We start from the raw sequence: 16,180 nt of genomic DNA on the forward strand, positions 1-16,180 counted from the left end.
TAGAGCGTGGTACTAATAATGCCAAGGTCATGAGTTCGACCCTCATACTGACCAGAGCTATACCTTTTGCTGGCCTCGCAACTCTTTAGTGGCGACGGTTTGGACGTTTTCCTGGTGTCAGGAGTCGCTCGTGCGCGCGCAGGTAGTGGTTTAGGGATTGGATGTCAAATGACGGTCGGGTCTAGGTTGTTAGGCAAGGCTGATAAGCATGGAAAGTTTACGACGCGCCGGGTGCTTCTGTGCAAGGAAATGCGATGGTCTGTCTGGCTTGTTGTGAGATGTCTCGGCGCTTCATGGGTTGTGAGCACCAATGAGTAGCACGAAAGATAGCCCTCAACCGAAAAAAAACATGGAACGCCACTTGCACCGATGATGCACGTCGCCCGTGGTATGAAAATCACAGGCTTTCGAGCTGTATTTCTCAAATCATATGACGACTGGCTCCGATGTACCATGTCCTTAGAATGCTTGGGTATTTATTCTTCATTCATCTCGAGGCAACCAGGTGATCGTCAAACATGCCGAAATCATCATCATCATCATCATATCATCCTGTGACCAGGTAGTCCAGCATCATGACCCACTACACCCTCCCTCCCCCCAAAACGCCTTGATCCTTACAAAAGTAGAGGTTCCAAAATCACATCCAGATACGCCTGTTCCTCTCGGCCTCTCGTTTCTGCTGCACCCATTTCTGGTACGTGTTTGGCAGCCGCGGATACTGCAGCTGCTCCCACTCAGTGTCCTGCGGAACGAGCGGGAACGCGTATTTGGCGCGCAACACGCCGTCGACCGTCTCGAAATCGTGATCCTCGTCAGAGATGGATCCCTCGTCGTCCATGTCGGCCGTATCGACAATTTCGGCGTGCTTCTGGAATACGTCCTTCTCCAATGCGGCAAACACGGCATCCTTGACAACCTGGGCCACTGCGTAGGTTTCGGTGGCACTCACTGGGGTCGGCTGCACCAGATGTCCCCCTGATCCCGCGATCGCTCCGTCATCCGCGCCATGGGCATCCTTGGTTTCGCTGATCTCTCTGACCTTGGTCATGATGACTACCCCCTTGGCTGCCGGCTCACCCGTCTTTGTTGCGGTGACAGAGACCGCTTCGTGATGTGTTTGGATGTCCAGTGGCAGATCGGTCGTGGCCGTCCTCTCGTCAAGATCTGCTCGCTCCAATATCGCCCGGAGGCTTTTCTTCGTCTCATCGGTCAGCGGTCGTTCGGCCATCTTGGCGGCCTCCAGCCCGAGTCTCGAGCTTGGTGCGCTGACCAGCACTCGGATGGCGTAATCCCACCGCTCTTGGAGCAAGAACATCTTCCCACGCAGCCACTGGTACATCCAAATGTTTTGCGGACGACCTGGCCGAGCCAAGAACTCGTGCTGCAGCTGTGCGTAAGCTGTCAAGGCCCCCGTCCTGTTGGTGGTCAACTCGTAAATGTGTGCGAGATGGCGAAGGATGTTGCGTATGCGCCTGTCCTTCTCGGAGGATGTCGAATCGTTGCGTAGATCAGCCACGGCGTCGCGGGCAATCTCAAGGCACTTTCGATATTCGTACGAGGCCTCGTCCAGCTGTTGGGAACACAGCAGGCTGTGGGCGAGTTCCATATGAGAGTCCAGCGTTGTCTCTGGCGGCCTTCGGTCGCTGGATTCCCGGGCGCACATGTCACGCAAGACTTCGACGGCCTCGTCCCACCTACATAAGGACTGCAGGGCATTGGCGTGGTCGTTCATGTTCCTCAGGCTGGCAGCACTGCAGGGTCCGTATTTGACCGTGTGCCCGTCCAGGATGGGCTGAAATCTGCGGCACATGCGGACAACCTTGGCGTACTGCCCGAGGCGCATATACGTCAAGCGGGCAAGCTTCAGTGTCCATTCGCCATTGGCGTAATGCAGAAGATCTGCTGCCAGATCCATCTGGTCCAACTCGGCGCCGGCTTCCTCGTGCAAGCAGCGTTCGGACAAGCACATGACGATATTGTAGTCAATGGCTGCCTTTTCTTCCGGGCCAAAGGCAGGCCTAAACTCGTTCCACGCGCGCGCTACTCGGTATGCAGCCTCGGCTTCCTCGTACTTGTCTTGGTTCACAAGCATGCTGGCTAGGTCTCGTTGGGCTTCGATGGTCATGGGATGATGTGTGCCCCGCTTCCGTACCAGAGTAGGAACCAGGCTGCGAAGCAACTTCTCTCCTTCAGGCCACGAGTGCGTGTAGTAGTAGATCTCGCCGAGTTCTCGCATGGACAGGGTATTGAAGTCGAGACAGCGCTGCGTGAGGGAGGCCCAGCTGACGCGCCACGACTTCGTTTGTGTTCTCGCTTCCTCCAACATGGCTTCGGCGGTCAAGGCGATCTCTTCAGCTTCAGCCAAGTCGCCAATCTCGTTTCTTCGGACAAGAGAGTCGCCAAGAAGCAAGACGGCCCGCATGAGATAGGGTTCTCGGTCGCGGGCTTTCGGGAGAGAGGCGAAACGCTCGTGAGCGATGCGGAGATGCGCGATGGCCGAACCCCAGTCAGAAGGGGTCTGGTTGCGGAAACAGTGCCCCAGGGCCAACGCAACGAGGCCTTCCATATGAGGCGAGGTAGCGACCTTTGCGGCGATGGTGGTGAGGACGAGGGCGGTGATCCACTTGCTCCTCATCTTGAGCAGCTCCGCCGTGGCCAGGAGGGAGAGGACTGGAGGGGTTTCGACTCGACGCCTCACAGCCTTGGACAGCCTCAAGGCGGACATTGTTGCGGGCCAAGCGTTCTCGTTCTCTGGCATTTGATCTGGAAATCGTGCTGCGGTTGCTGGCGTCGTTGAGATTGCGTCAGTCAGTTGCATGCCGGTGTGATGGTCACGCTCATGTCAGAAATGGTACACTCTCAATCGCCCTGGCGTCTGGGCGGCTGGCACGTCGAAAGGCAGCGCACACGTGGTGGCGTGTCATTCGAGACACCGTGTAGGTAGTCGTGAGCAGGCTGGCCCAGGCAAAGCGATGAGGTTCTAGAAACAATGTTTGTGAAGGGACGTGGTCGGATGATGCGGGATCCCACTCTGCCCGCCCAACAAAGAAGGTCTCGTTGGGGATCCTACCTTCGGGTAGAAGGTGAATGGTGATGCTGCACGTGGTGGATGCGCGCGGATGCGATGCGTCGCGTATACGCTACCGTGTGTGAGCTGTGGCAGGAAACTATCTTCTCATAGAGGCATGATTTCACAGCGTTATGAGAGGAAAAAGGCAAGGCAAGGCGCCTGAGATGGATGAGGTTGTATCGTTCTGTTTAGGCTGCCAGGCGGGGTGCCGGAGGCGGGCGGGCTGGGACTACGACTGCGACTGCGACTGCGACCGCGACCAAAGGGACGAGGATGAGAGACACCACGGCCATTCGTCCAATGATGTGCCTGCATTCACCAGCCCCAGCATCTAGTCTAGCCCAGCTCCTGCCTCAGATTGGGTCATCGCTGCCTGCAAGCAACCTTTGCCTGAGGATATGATGGACGGTCACCTGGGTTGAGCTAAGTTCCAGAGGACCAGAGGACCAGGATTTACAATGTTCAAAGGCAGCATCCTTTGGAGCACTTGTCCACACCGCAGGTGGACTAATAGGTACCTTGCAAGCACGGCCGCACCACGGCTGGCGGGCGGGACGCAGAGGGTAGGTAGGGGCTAGCAACTACCGGCCTAGTAGGGGCTGGGAAGTGGGTCAGTCAGCCCTATGCTGGTTGTTCTCCAAGGCAAGCTGCTCTTCAAGATACCCAGGTTGTACTAGGAAATAGTAGCATGGTAATCATGCCGTAAAGGTGCTCTTCATGATAGAGCCTTCTCACTGATGAAACCCCGATCCGAGAGCGAAGCATGCTTCAAGTTAGTTACCTCTGGATACATGTTTGTCCGTGTATGAATGGTGACCCCTGTGAAAGACTTCGTCCGTCAAACGTCCGCGCCACTACGCGTGGACAGTTCCTGCAACGTGTATCGACCCCGAATACGGCCAACACGGGCGTGTCAGATGCAAGAAATTATCACCAGGCGGTAATCGACTCTGCTCCTTGGCTGCTCCGCAAAGAACAGCGGGACTATCTGCTCGGGAAAGCCTCACCAGAATAATAAAAGCTTCCCGGTGTTACAGTCGGCCCCAAAAGGCGTCACACGGTCGTAAGTACCTCACGGCAGCCGTCCGATCGGGCTGAAAGAACAAGTGTTGAATCATCGTCATGTGATTAACTGGGCTGCATTCATAGAGGTACAGTGCAGGCCGCAGGCATATACAGCGTCCATGAGTCTCACCCATAACACCCCGAACAAGCAGTCGGACGTCGTATTCTTGCCATACACGACTAGCCACCCATCATGTCTGTGTTTTTGAGGCCCGTCACGCGTCACCTTTGTAGGTTTTTGTAGCTGCCCTTGACAACTTGACTTTATAAACGTGCTGCTGCCAAGCCTGGCATTCCTAAAGAAAATTGTTCACATTGACGATTGGCTATTCTGAGTGAATGATGTCTCTTAACTTGCGTACCACCTGTGACTGGCGACATATGTATTATCAGGACCTTTGAAATTGGCATTGTCTATATTATGTGGTTGGTGGGTGGCCTGGGGAGAACATCATTTGCAAGCCGTGAGTGCTGTGTTTACAATTAGGATAGTACGAGTGGGTATGAGAATTACATAGATATATGGCCATTCTAACTAAGATTGCCACTTTCATGGATACTGTACAAGTGGTCGATCACTGAGGCGCTGGCCATAATGCCTAGACTTGGTAAGACACTATCCTGCAATCACCTTAGTTGTGAAGGCCTTCTTATCGGGCTATAATGAGTTTTGTACCGACAAGTGATTCAAAAAACGGAATAATGAAGAGCATTATAGAGCTGGCCAAGATGGCAAAACATAGTATGGTAATACCGGCAAAATTATCGACGAGGGCAGGATTCGAACCTGCGCCACCGAAGTGAATAGATTTCTAGTCTATCGCATTAGACCACTCTGCCACCTCGCCTGTTGAGAAATCGACCAAAATCCAGCTGTTTATAATTGTGAGATAAGTCGGTCATTGTCTCAGATCGGTGTGGGCCTCTTTTGTTCTCGGGTCTTGATCTCAACGACAATTGATGACATGTAGTGACCTACGCGCGCGTAGCGTTGTGAAGCCAACATATTCCCCAAATGGCCTGGAGGCCACATCGCGCACTGAAGCCCCTGGCGATTGCGAGGAGTTCAATGTCTATGGCCTCAGCCCGGAGAATGGCCAGTCCGAATCCGCAGTGGCTTCAATCAGTATTCGATGACTGTGCGGCGGCACCGAAGCTCTTCGCCTGGACGCCTGCCAATATTTGCTCACGAACTCAGGCTCCGTCTCAGACTCAAGCCTCCGGAAGCCTGGTCCCATCAGCCTTAGACAAGACTCGCCGCATCTTTGTCCTCGGCGTCGGCAACCTCGGCGTCCTCTTCGCCACGTCGCTGGCAAAACTTGTGCCGCGCCCGCCCATCACCCTTGTCGTCCACAGAAAGGAACTCCTCGAGCAGTGGGCATCGGATCCCAGCCTCACAATCTCTCGCAATGGCGTGTCAGAGCGCATGACCGGCTTTGATATCGAGTGGTGGACTGACCAGAAACCGGACCACGGTGTGGTCGAACACGTCGCTGACGGCGGCGCCATCCCGAACCTCCTCGTCACCACCAAAGCATCCGTTGCGCTGCCCGAGATTGACCGCCTCCGCCGCTACCTTGACGAAAATTCAGTCGTCGCATTTGCACAGAATGGCATGTGCAAGCTCTGGCCCCCGCATGGGCGTGCGTATACTTCTCACCGCTACGCGTCGCGCCCGCCGCCGAGCTGGCTCGCCTGCGTGACAACGCACGGTGTTACCTCGAGGGGTCGCTACACGAGCGAGCATGCCTCGGTGGCAGACCTCAAGATCGGTTCCGTTCTGTCCGGTCCGCACGGTGGCGCATCGTCGACATATCTCGCGGAGCAGCTGGCGCGAGCGCCCTTCCTCCACGGTCAACAGGTGTTGCGCGCAGACCTATGGACTCTGCAGCTCGAGAAACTCGTTGTCAACTGCATCATCAATCCTCTGACCGCTCTTTTGCGTTGCAAGAATGGCTATCTCTTCGAAAAACCGGACGGTCCGCTGATGCGACTTATCGACGTTCTACTAGCCGAGGCAAGCGCCGTCTTACAACAGGTGGTCCAACATCCTAGCACCGATACTATCTTGAATGATGCGCGAAATACAGCATCGGCCATTGATCGTCACATGCTTTTTGAGCGCTTCAGCCAAACACAACTTAAACGGATGCTGCTGGTTGTGGGCCACAAGGTTCGTGACAACACTAGCTCCATGTTGCAGGACGTCCGTGCCGGCCGCCAGACGGAGATCCAGGATTTCAACGGTTGGCTCGTTGACATGGCTGCTTTTCTTGATCCAGGCTTGGACACATCGAACCACGAACTGCTCATAGAGCTAGTCGAGAACGGTGTCAACGTGGACGAAGCGTCGATCGAGAGTCACTTTCCAGTCCTTAGCGGTCAAGTATAGGACGGAGACTTTATCCAGGATGTAGACAAAGGAGAATCGACAGGTCGCACCCCATTCATCGGCACTTGCATCCCGGACTGTCATAAAAGGTCAGCTAAGATCTGTCTAAATACGGAGGGGCCAGCGTCACTCCCGCTCCGTCTGTGTCTCCACAAGATGAGCATCACCATGGGGACCTCCCCGACAGCAAGGACACTTTTTGAGTGTCGGAGAACCAAAGATGCCAGGAGACTTCCCAAGATATCTGTGCACTCCAACTACTAGAAACGGATCGCAGTAGGCATGGTAGATGGAGAACAAATGCCAGCTCCTTCATTATGTGTATGCTTATCCGGAGGTAAAGGGAGCTGCTTCTTGACAGCTTATCCAGAGGCCTAGAGTGCCTTTCTACGCCCATGTTCCTCACAGCCTATGCCTGGCGCCGCGTGGTACCTGTCTAGTAGATTAAGGCTGGTGACACCCTGCCTACTGCACAGTCTGACATACCCAACACCAAAGGGATGCCAGCCCAGCCTGGCTCCCATCCCCGAGATTCCGAACTCGAACGAGTTCTGGTCACGAATATGAGATACTAGCAGGCATTCGGCTGCGACGCAATCTTGCTTCTCTGCGGGGCAGGTTCGCTGGCGCCATCAGAAATGCCTCTCCCGCGTTCATCATCCGTTCAAAGCCACCAACTGTACCGCGTCGCCCATCTAACCACGCCCCTGTCCGTCGTGCTATATCGGAAGCCGCCTCAAAGTCACCTTTGATAACACGATTTGTTCATCTCCGCCAGGTCACCAGCTAGCGAGCTAGAGTATACCCACGCCATCACGATCCGGCTCCCCACGCCTTTCGGTACACGCCACCCCCTCTGGAGAGCCCCCTTGTCTCCCTTTGGATAAACATCTTCGTTTCTATTCGGACGCCTAGCTTCCACTTTGTGGATACCATCTTGGAGCTTTTCCGATGTACCTACCCCTCTTAGCATGGCTCTCATATCGCCCAATATTGCAGACCATATACCCCCATAGCACCTGCGCCTATTGCAGATGACAGCGACTCGAGCGACTAGTGCGCGCAGGAGGGGGATTCTGGCACATCACCAGCTAGCTGCCAGTTGTCACGATTTAGCGTTTGCATTAATAGGATGCCAGTCTGTCACGTCAGTCGGGAGGGGGGCCTCGCTCTAGCCAACACGCCTGGCACGTCCTTGGTTCGTTTCCGGGGGGGGGGGGGGTCGGATGAGAAAGACAGACAGTACAAGCAAGTGCCTGCGTCTTTATTGGGCAATACGGCCTGAGAAGGCAAGGGGGAACCTCTCTACAGTCTCGACGCGGCTCGAGGCCTTTGCCGGTCTAATTTTTCCATGCGTTTGTACGCGGGTCATCTGCGGAGAGCTCGACAACGCAGGTCTGTTTGTCAGAGATGGGGTTGCCCATCGTCACCCTCCCCGAGACAACTAAACTAAACCCCCATCTCGCCTTTGCTGCCATGCTACGACGCCGAGATGTGTTTTACGCCACGATTCAGTCGACGGCAACACCGCAGAGTTCTGGCGATGCAATCTTGATCTGATCTTCCGCCCGCGTTGCGATTCTGCGTTAACAGGTATTCTAAGGGTTGCCCCTTGCGATCCTCCCGCCACACCCCATACGCATGGCAAGTTCGGCCCCTGACAATCATAAGGACTTGCATTTAATGATGCTCGCGAGTCGCCGGCATAGTGGAGGGACAATGTATTCTTCGCTCTGATGGCAAGAGATTTCGTCACCGCCACCTCGCTTACTGTTTCCACGGTGACACGAGAACATGCGAGAGTGAAGTGCATAAGAAACACCCAGGGCCACGCTGCATGAAATTAGACGAGCATGAAGCAGCGAGACTATGGTCCCAGCCATGAAGCCAAAACACACACACACACACACACACATATATATAGATAAATCAAGAGCAAAAGGCTCGGACGTCTCGCCTCATTCACTCAATTCATGCAGAGACCGATCGAGCATCGCGAGTGCGTACGATGCCAAGCGCAAAGTTGTCAGACATCAAAATCCAGCCCTGGCACTCAACACGAGCAGCATACTCAAACTCGTTCTTGAAGGAGACGATCGCTTATACCAGGTAAGAGGAGGTCGTTTCAAGAACATCTCAATCACGAACCTATCGCATGATGCCCTATAAGCCCTTCAAGGGGTCCAACCCCTTACGGTTGCCCACCTACATCCCCGGTCCAGGCGATCAAACCAGCCAGGACCAGCCATGCCCCGGCACCGCAAATCCCCGACAGCCCCGGCAGTTCACCCGTTCGATCGCCCTTCTTCCCCTTAATCCTCTGCAACACGCCCCCTCCAGCCGCCTGGTACTTCTCTGGTGTGCTGCCCCAGTTTTGGTTTCAAGCCCCTCCTCCTCCTCCGCCAAGGTCATCATCATGCTGTCAGCAGCCATCAGGCCAACAGCGGCAGGCAACGGCTCACGTTTCTGTCAGCGCATGACCGTTCCATGGACCAAATCAAAGCAGAGGCCACGGTGATTTGGTTGGCATGCATGCATGCAACGCCGCGCATGTCTCTCGGCTGCTCCATGCATATGCGTCTCCCAAGACCCAGGCAGCTACCGTGTAGGGTCTTGTCGGGTATTTCTATGCGAAGGTACATACCAACTAAGAAGGGGCCCCCGCAAGGAAGGGGGGGAGGAGAGAGGGAGGGGTTGGTTCACAGAGCCTCCACAGGCAATGGCACACTTGAGCCTTGCAAGGAACCAGACAAGACCAGGGTACCGTCATAACCTTACATCGCAGATATTCATGGAATACGGTGCATTCCCAAACCAGGGCACAAATGCCCTTCTTTTCTCGTGTTTGCCCTGTCCTCCAGGCTTCTCTTCCGGTGATCCTCGCCCTTCGTCCCCTCATCGCCACCGGTCAGGCGAAGCTTCACCATTTCCAGCAAAGTGGCGCGCCCGTTTCGTTTGGGTTGCATGCGCTGTGGAGGCTCGAGCTTCCTGTTTGGTCGGTCGACGGTCGCGCGAACATGAAATGGTACGCTGGCGGGGGGCGGCATACTGGGAACGGGGGAAAGAGGGTTATATCAGAACCCACTTGCCATATAGCATACAAGGCGGCTGGGTCGCCTCAACCAAGGAAAGAAGGTTGTTCCTCACTGTCTTATGCTAACCGTCATCTCTCCGAGATTGTGGTGATCTGCGGATGTCGGCAGGGCGAATGAACAGAGCCAAAGCTCACCCCCTCTCAAAGCAGCGGCAGCCTCCCCCCCCCCCAGATGCGTTCCATTTCCAGGACTTCCAGGGGGTGTTCTCAGGACCCATTACTTGCCAAATTCTATCAGAAACCGGGGAGTTGGTCCTGTTTTCGGATCCCGCCGTTCTGCTCGGTGTGCGAAGGTGCATGCAGCGCTGACAAATGAAACTACAGGCACCGACTTTGTTGGGCTACCTTATTCCATCATAGCTCGAGCGGTGAGAATGCATGGCCGAACAGACAGAAGTATGCGACTTGATAGTACTACATCGATGAAGGGACATGGAGGAAAAGGAATTCATCGAATCAACAATGCGGCGAGGAAAAATAGACAAAAGAATCATATATGCGTCTGTGACAATGCCTTTTCCCTCTGTGTATGCGAGCGAGTCGTTTCCCGTTTTCAAGACAAGAGTGATCTCGTGGATGCGCCCACCAGGCCAGCATCATGCCACAGCCCGTTCTCGCGGCTACTGGCCGGATCCGATCCCCAGGCTGTGAACTCCGAGCCGCGCTGACGTCCTCTAATATTACAAGGCGTGTAAAGACAGGAAAGGAAATTTGGGTGTGTGTGCTGTGCGTGAGCGGAAGCGTAGTGGGCTTTCCCCTAGAACCCTTGCGTGTGACCAGGGCCTTGACACAAATGGTGCTGTCGGAGGGAGAGAGCACGTGGTCGGTTGCGCGTTGTGAGAGATAATGGCGAGATGAAATGGCGAAAGCGAAATAAAATACAGCGGTCGTCAGAGGGTACTGGTTGCTAGCCCTTGTCTATGTCGTGGTTTCATGGAGATGGGGTGATGACTGGGACAAAGGAAAGAAGCTGTGAAGGTTGGGTATCGTCGGAGATTAAAACTCGATATTCGAAGGGAGTCGTGTTTTGGCTAAAAGGCTGCGAGACAAGGAATATCACTCGTCTTCGCCGTGTACGGTTGGTGGAAATGGTAGGTGGCGAAACAGGCGCAGGAAAGACCTAGATCTTCCTGGTCCTTGCCAGGTCAAGCTGCGTAATAAAGATTGTCGCTGACGGCATACTCCTCTTCATCACTGGAGATGCTGCGTGTAGGTGGTGTCCCCAACCTCAGGTGCGTGAGCTCCGGGAGGGGACACTGATTGCTATAAAGGACCTTCAAGAAGTTCTTGTGCGCGCTCTCGGCACGCGGCTGGCGTGAAGCCAGTCCCGACCTTGTTGGCAACAATGCGCCACTTCTCGCTTTCGTAGTCTTGCAGGGCTGATTGTAGTTTCTGGTCCTATGGGTATCTATCAGCCATCTGCCGAACGAGCAGGGTGGGTTGGCTCTGGTCAGATCGAGGGGCAACATACCGTTTCGTCAGTCCACTGCGTGGTTTTCGCCTTGAGCTTGGTGCAGTATCGGACTTGTAGGGTGCCTGAGGAGCGACCGGGGAAAAAGTCGGCGATTTGTTTCCATGTAAGGCTTTTGTTCTCTTTCAGCTCAATCAGAAGCTGATCGTCTTCTGGGGTAAATTTGAGCTTCGGCCCTCGCGGCCTCATCGCTGGTGCAGGCATCCCGGCCTGTCCCACTACACTGGGAGCCCCTCCGCCGCCCAGCGATTCTCCATCCCTCCTCATCAGCTTGGAAGGGGGGCCCGAGTCTGGCATCCTGTGATGATGATGCATCGGCGGCTGCATGGAACCAGAAGCTTCGGCATAGGTTGCGCCTAAAGGTGTTTGCATGCTGTCCAGTTCACTGTGGTCCAGGTCTCCGATCGGCGCCACGGACAGGTCGAGGTCATCGGGTCGAGGTCGCTTGATGGAGGGATGTTGGCCGTGGACCTGGGGCGGCGTTGCCATGGCAGGATAGAGCGGTGCAACAACCGAGCCTGGAGCAGCAAAATGCGAAGAGCCCATGTGTCGCGGGTGCCCCATGTGCGATGGATCCATCAGCACCTGGTGAGGGTTGTGGCTATGGTGCTGGGCCATGGCGGTGTGGTGGTGGTGGTGATGTTGGTGGTGGCCCTGCTGCGGCTCGGGCAGGCCATGGGATGTACCACCGCCATGATGGAGAGAGGTTCGTGGGTGCTGATGGGGGGAGGGATCAAAGTTGTGTTGCTGGTGACTCTGCTCGACTTGATGCGAGTCTTGTGCCGAGTAATCGACATTGTAGTCCCCTACCCGGTAATGGCCCGCCAGCGTGCCTCCAATGCATGGGTCCCGCCAGAGCGAACCGCTCTGGACGGTCGCCGGAACCTGAAGAGAAAGAATTGGCTGAGCGGAGGCCCTCTCGGGCTGCGTTGGACGGGCGTTGGGGGTTTGCTGCTGTTCCTGTTGGTGAGACGTTGCGTAGGCGTACGGCCAGCCGGGGCGGCCGAGGCCGTGATGATAGGACGGCGAAAGGCTTTTGCGTTCGGCCCGATGGTGTGAGCGTAGCTACCATTCGTCTTTGAAATAGCGGAATTCTAAAAGGCTGTCGAATTTGATCGTGAAGTGGCAGGAGTAGGCGTGGGTTGGGTATCTGCGGTAGGGTGTCTGGTCTGGCGTTTTGGGTAAGAAAAAGTTGGTGGGGGAGCCGTTGGCAGGAACTAGCAGACAGATGGATGTTGGCGAATGGTATTTGCTGGGGTGAGGAAGTATTAATAAGACGGCGTGAAGACCGAGTAAGCCATGCTATCCTCAACGAAAAGTAGCTTGCCACGGCAGCTATCGAATCTGGAGGGTCCTTATATCCTCGTTATAGAAACTTAGCTCCCGACGTAGTGCTCAGTGACGGAAGACCAGAGGACGGAACACTTAGTCGCGGGCCCGGCCAGTGTGTTATATCGTCCAATGTCTCCAAGGGCAGGCATGTGTGGAGTGGAAGGATAGCCGCCACAGGTTCCCTTGTCAAGCCCTGCCTTGTCGTGCCCTGCGCTTCCCTGTCCGGGGGGGGACGAAGCTCGATTGGAGACCAGGAGAGCTTTCGCGCGTGCGAGACGCGGTCTGTCCGGAGCAGGTTGTCTTGCGGTGCTGGGCAACCTTGTCGAGCGATGACGGTGGCATAATTTGGGGATCTTATGCCATGGACGGCGCTCCAAATGTGGAAACAGGCGTACCCCTGTCAGATGGCCAAGGTGCAAAGGTGGAGGGAGGGGTGTACGGCGAGTGAGCATGGCGCGGCAAGGGGGGGGAGGGGGGAGGGGCATCGAAAGACCGGACAATTTGGCGATTGCTGGAGACACAGCGGCGCAAGACCCTGGACGCAACGCAAGATGGTGGAAGGGGAGCCGACTGAAAGGAAGGGGTGGGGTGGGCAAGTCGTCTTTGAACAAGCCTTGGTCGAGCAGACGCATCCTGGCACGTACGTGGACCAGACATTCGATTGTAGGGGGAGGGGGGCTGTTGCTGGACTGGCAAGAGATGAAACGAGCCTTACAATGCACAGGCAGTGGGAGGAGGTGGGAGCTGAAGGTAACGGGAGGGAACAGCTTCACGCAACTGGGGGAAGGGAGGGGAAGCTCCAGAGTGCTGCGACTGGCCTCTCGCATTCCGCTGGCAGCACATGAAGGGCCAAGGGCCGGCTCTGTGGCCAGCGTGTAGGTACATTCCAAGGCTTGGGAAAGAAACCCCGAAGCAAAAACTTGGTGTGCACCTGTCGTGGTGGAGGGGCTATATTCGAGCTGGGGAGGGTATAACAGAACCGTGGGAAGAGGCAGTTGCGCCACGCGATAGGGCGAGCAGGCTAGTGTCGAGATTGCCGAAGAAGGGACACCGGGGGGTCCAAAGAGAATATTGAGCGGCAAGAGAAGGCACATCCATCTTGCCTGTTCGTTGCCAGGTCCTTGTCCGGGCTGAGCGTGACGATTCGGGCGTTGCGCTCAGACGTGAGCTGCATCCGTGACCGGATCGATGGAAGCGCGAGCAGACACGGGGTATTGAGACCCTGGATGACACACAGAGCAGAGAATCAGGGGAGGGGGGGGGGGGGTGGATGGGAAGCAGCTTCGAGCTTTTACCGCGGCGGCAGCAAGACGACGTTTGGGTTGACGGTACGTTAGGCGGTAGGGAACGCATGTAACGCGACGTGGTAGAATGGAATGTGAAAGGGGAGAGGTCCCCGAGGCAAAGTGCTGCAGGATGTACCATGTATGCCAGCGATTCGGCAATGCAATGCAACGACAAGTGAGGACGAGTGATTGGGCGACTTGCGGGGAAGAAACGTGGGCTATAGTGGCGGGACGTTTTGACAGCCGTGGACCGGCATGCAGGTCGTGGTACGTGTTCCCTCGTTAATTCTGTTGTCTTTCGCGGAGTCGGGCTTTGCTGACGCGATGATCAGACGACACACGGCTGTCGCGCGCTGGCCATCAAGGGGTCGATGCGATGCGCCTCGACGCGATGCGCCCTGACGGCGGCGGCGGCGGCGGCGTCTTCAGATTCGAGGGTCGCGCGGTTCGTTTGCCAACCGACGTGTATCAATCCCGCGTTTCTTCAGCGGCGTCAGAGACGAGGCAGAGACAGACAGATGGTCGGAATTGGGGACCGGGATACCAGGATGCGCATGACACATGGTCGAAATGGGTATGCAGCCTGGACCTGGCAATTAATTGCTACGTTATGCGACCCCTTGGCCCAGGCTGGGGAGACTTCTAGAAGGTAGAAGGGTCGTTCTAGCGTCTGATCGCCGTCCGCGACGGGCAACGGCTGACGCATTGGCATTGAGCTGGTCGGCGATTGCCGTCGCGAGGGGGGGCAGGCGAGGCACGCGATGCCATCAGGGGCATGCGGTTGGACGACGAGGTTGAAATGGCCGAGAGTGAGACGGATGAGATGCAGTTGAGAGATTGCGAATCTTGGGAGAACGTGTGCCGCGCATCGTGTTCCTGCTCTGCTTTTGATGACGGACAGGGAAGCAATGTGTTGTCGCTGCGAAGGTGCCTCCCCAAGCACCTGCCTGCTTTGTCTAGGTGCGTTAGGTAAGGTACAAGTAGGTGTGCAGAAGGCAGAAGGCAGAAGGCAGAAGGCAGAAGGCAGAAGGCAGACGCAGGAGTTCGATATCGAGGTAGGCATCTGTAGAGGTGCTCGAGGTACCTGTGCAGGAGGAGATTGGAGGTGGCTTGCGCATGGTAACTTGGACGCGGCAACTGCTCGTGGCATGAGGCGCACCTACCTCGAGGCACGCATATCCCCTCTCCTCCCAGAACTGTGCTCAGGTATTGCCTGAGAACCTATTCTGGTACCATGTATGACTCTGACGGACGATACAGTGCACCCCTCTCTCGTGACTGGTGAGGGTGAGGGAGGAGTCGTGGTATCTCCTGCCCCTTGTTGTGCCATGTGCCTGACAAGCAAGTGGGCCCGAAGAACCTGCCAACTGCTCCGTCTCGTTCACTTTTAGCCCCCGTCCAATGGCGAAGCTGGTGTTGCCAATAGTTTGCAAACCGTCCTGCGGCCCGAGGACCCAATGTCAGAGCTCACCAGCCGAACAGATCCGACCAGCGCGCGCCGTTGAGAGCACAGAGCAGCACAGAGCACAGAGCACCCAGCTGTCCCAGATCCCATCCATCAGCCTTTGCGTACGCAGCAGGGCGAACCCAGCGAGGCTTGGGTTTCCTTGCCTATTGTCTCAGAGCACCTGCATGCTGCTCGCTCCACCCCATCTCACCAGAAAAGGGCTCTCCCTGGACCAGCTCTGGCCAGGGCCCTTGAGCTTGGAACTCCCTCTTGCGCTCGGTCTGCACCTTTGACAACAGGACCACTCCCGGCTTGGCCATAAACGCCACAAGCTCGAGGACCACAAGCTCGAGGACCACAAGCACGAGAGCCACAAGCTCGAGGAGGCTTACTCCACCCACGCCAGGAAAACACGCAGTGTTCAGCGGCGAGGTTCCGAGGCCGACGTCGTCCATTACCAGTAGCTAGACCACTCGTTGCTCGAAGGTCTCCCGGGGCCAACGAGTTCCCACATGTGTTCAAGAGCGGGCTTGCTTTCTGGAACCGCCATGGTGGACTGGGACGACCGGGGATCCGACAGATGTCCGCTAAGGCGTTTGTCAACCCCACTGGGGTCGAGTCCCCCCCACGCAGGCGGCTGTCTAGTTTCCCGCCTTGTGGCATTGAACGACAAGCGAGGTCAGACACCACGATTCAGGACGCCGGCTACGAAGATCAACGGCCCTGTCGCCTGGTCACCTCAGGGACTGCTGACATCGTCCTCTTCTCGTCGCGCCCAAGGCTCTCGGCATGAGGGATGGTGGAAAGGGCACCTCGTGACCCTGGCGGAAACCAGTGTCTGTTCTGTCTGCTTCCAAGCCACTCTGTGCCGCCCCGCCTCTGCCCCTCGCCAGGGCTCTTCGGAGGCTTCCCACTATGGTGTTTGATCTCCCTAACCAACTTTGTGTGTGCATTGCGACGCAAAACGAACACCTTCCAAGCAGCAGGTGGATCCTGCCATGCTTGGTCATGTATGAGTGA

At 56.2% G+C, this 16,180-nt stretch overlaps 3 protein-coding genes and 1 non-coding gene across 4 annotated transcripts; 1 reads left to right on the forward strand and 3 right to left on the reverse strand.

Annotated features, from left to right (window-relative positions):
- Nucleotides 1–640: 640 nt before the first annotated feature.
- D7B24_003891 (uncharacterized protein) lies at nt 641–2,761 on the reverse strand (the record flags this gene model as incomplete). The annotated part of the gene is made up of 1 exon (XM_028638077.1): nt 641–2,761. One exon carries the CDS (start codon nt 2,759–2,761, stop codon nt 641–643), a length of 2,121 nt encoding a protein of 706 aa, XP_028490460.1.
- Nucleotides 2,762–4,904: 2,143 nt separating this feature from the next.
- D7B24_003892 lies at nt 4,905–4,986 on the reverse strand. Its single transcript has one exon. It is a non-coding gene; the product is annotated as a tRNA-Ser (tRNA).
- A 245-nt stretch (nt 4,987–5,231) lies between these two features.
- D7B24_003893 (uncharacterized protein) lies at nt 5,232–6,530 on the forward strand (the record flags this gene model as incomplete). The annotated part of the gene is made up of 1 exon (XM_028638078.1): nt 5,232–6,530. One exon carries the CDS (start codon nt 5,232–5,234, stop codon nt 6,528–6,530), a length of 1,299 nt encoding a protein of 432 aa, XP_028490461.1.
- A 4,357-nt stretch (nt 6,531–10,887) lies between these two features.
- Nucleotides 10,888–11,713, reverse strand: D7B24_003894 (uncharacterized protein; the record flags this gene model as incomplete). Its single annotated transcript, XM_028638079.1, has 2 exons — nt 10,888–11,022; nt 11,096–11,713. 2 exons carry the CDS (start codon nt 11,711–11,713, stop codon nt 10,888–10,890), a joined length of 753 nt encoding a protein of 250 aa, XP_028490462.1.
- Between the last annotated feature and the right edge of the window lie 4,467 nt (nt 11,714–16,180).

Source organism: Verticillium nonalfalfae (assembly GCF_003724135.2).
Source record: "Verticillium nonalfalfae strain VnAa140/NRRL 66861 chromosome Unknown scaffold_217, whole genome shotgun sequence".
NCBI lineage: Eukaryota > Fungi > Ascomycota > Sordariomycetes > Glomerellales > Plectosphaerellaceae > Verticillium > Verticillium nonalfalfae.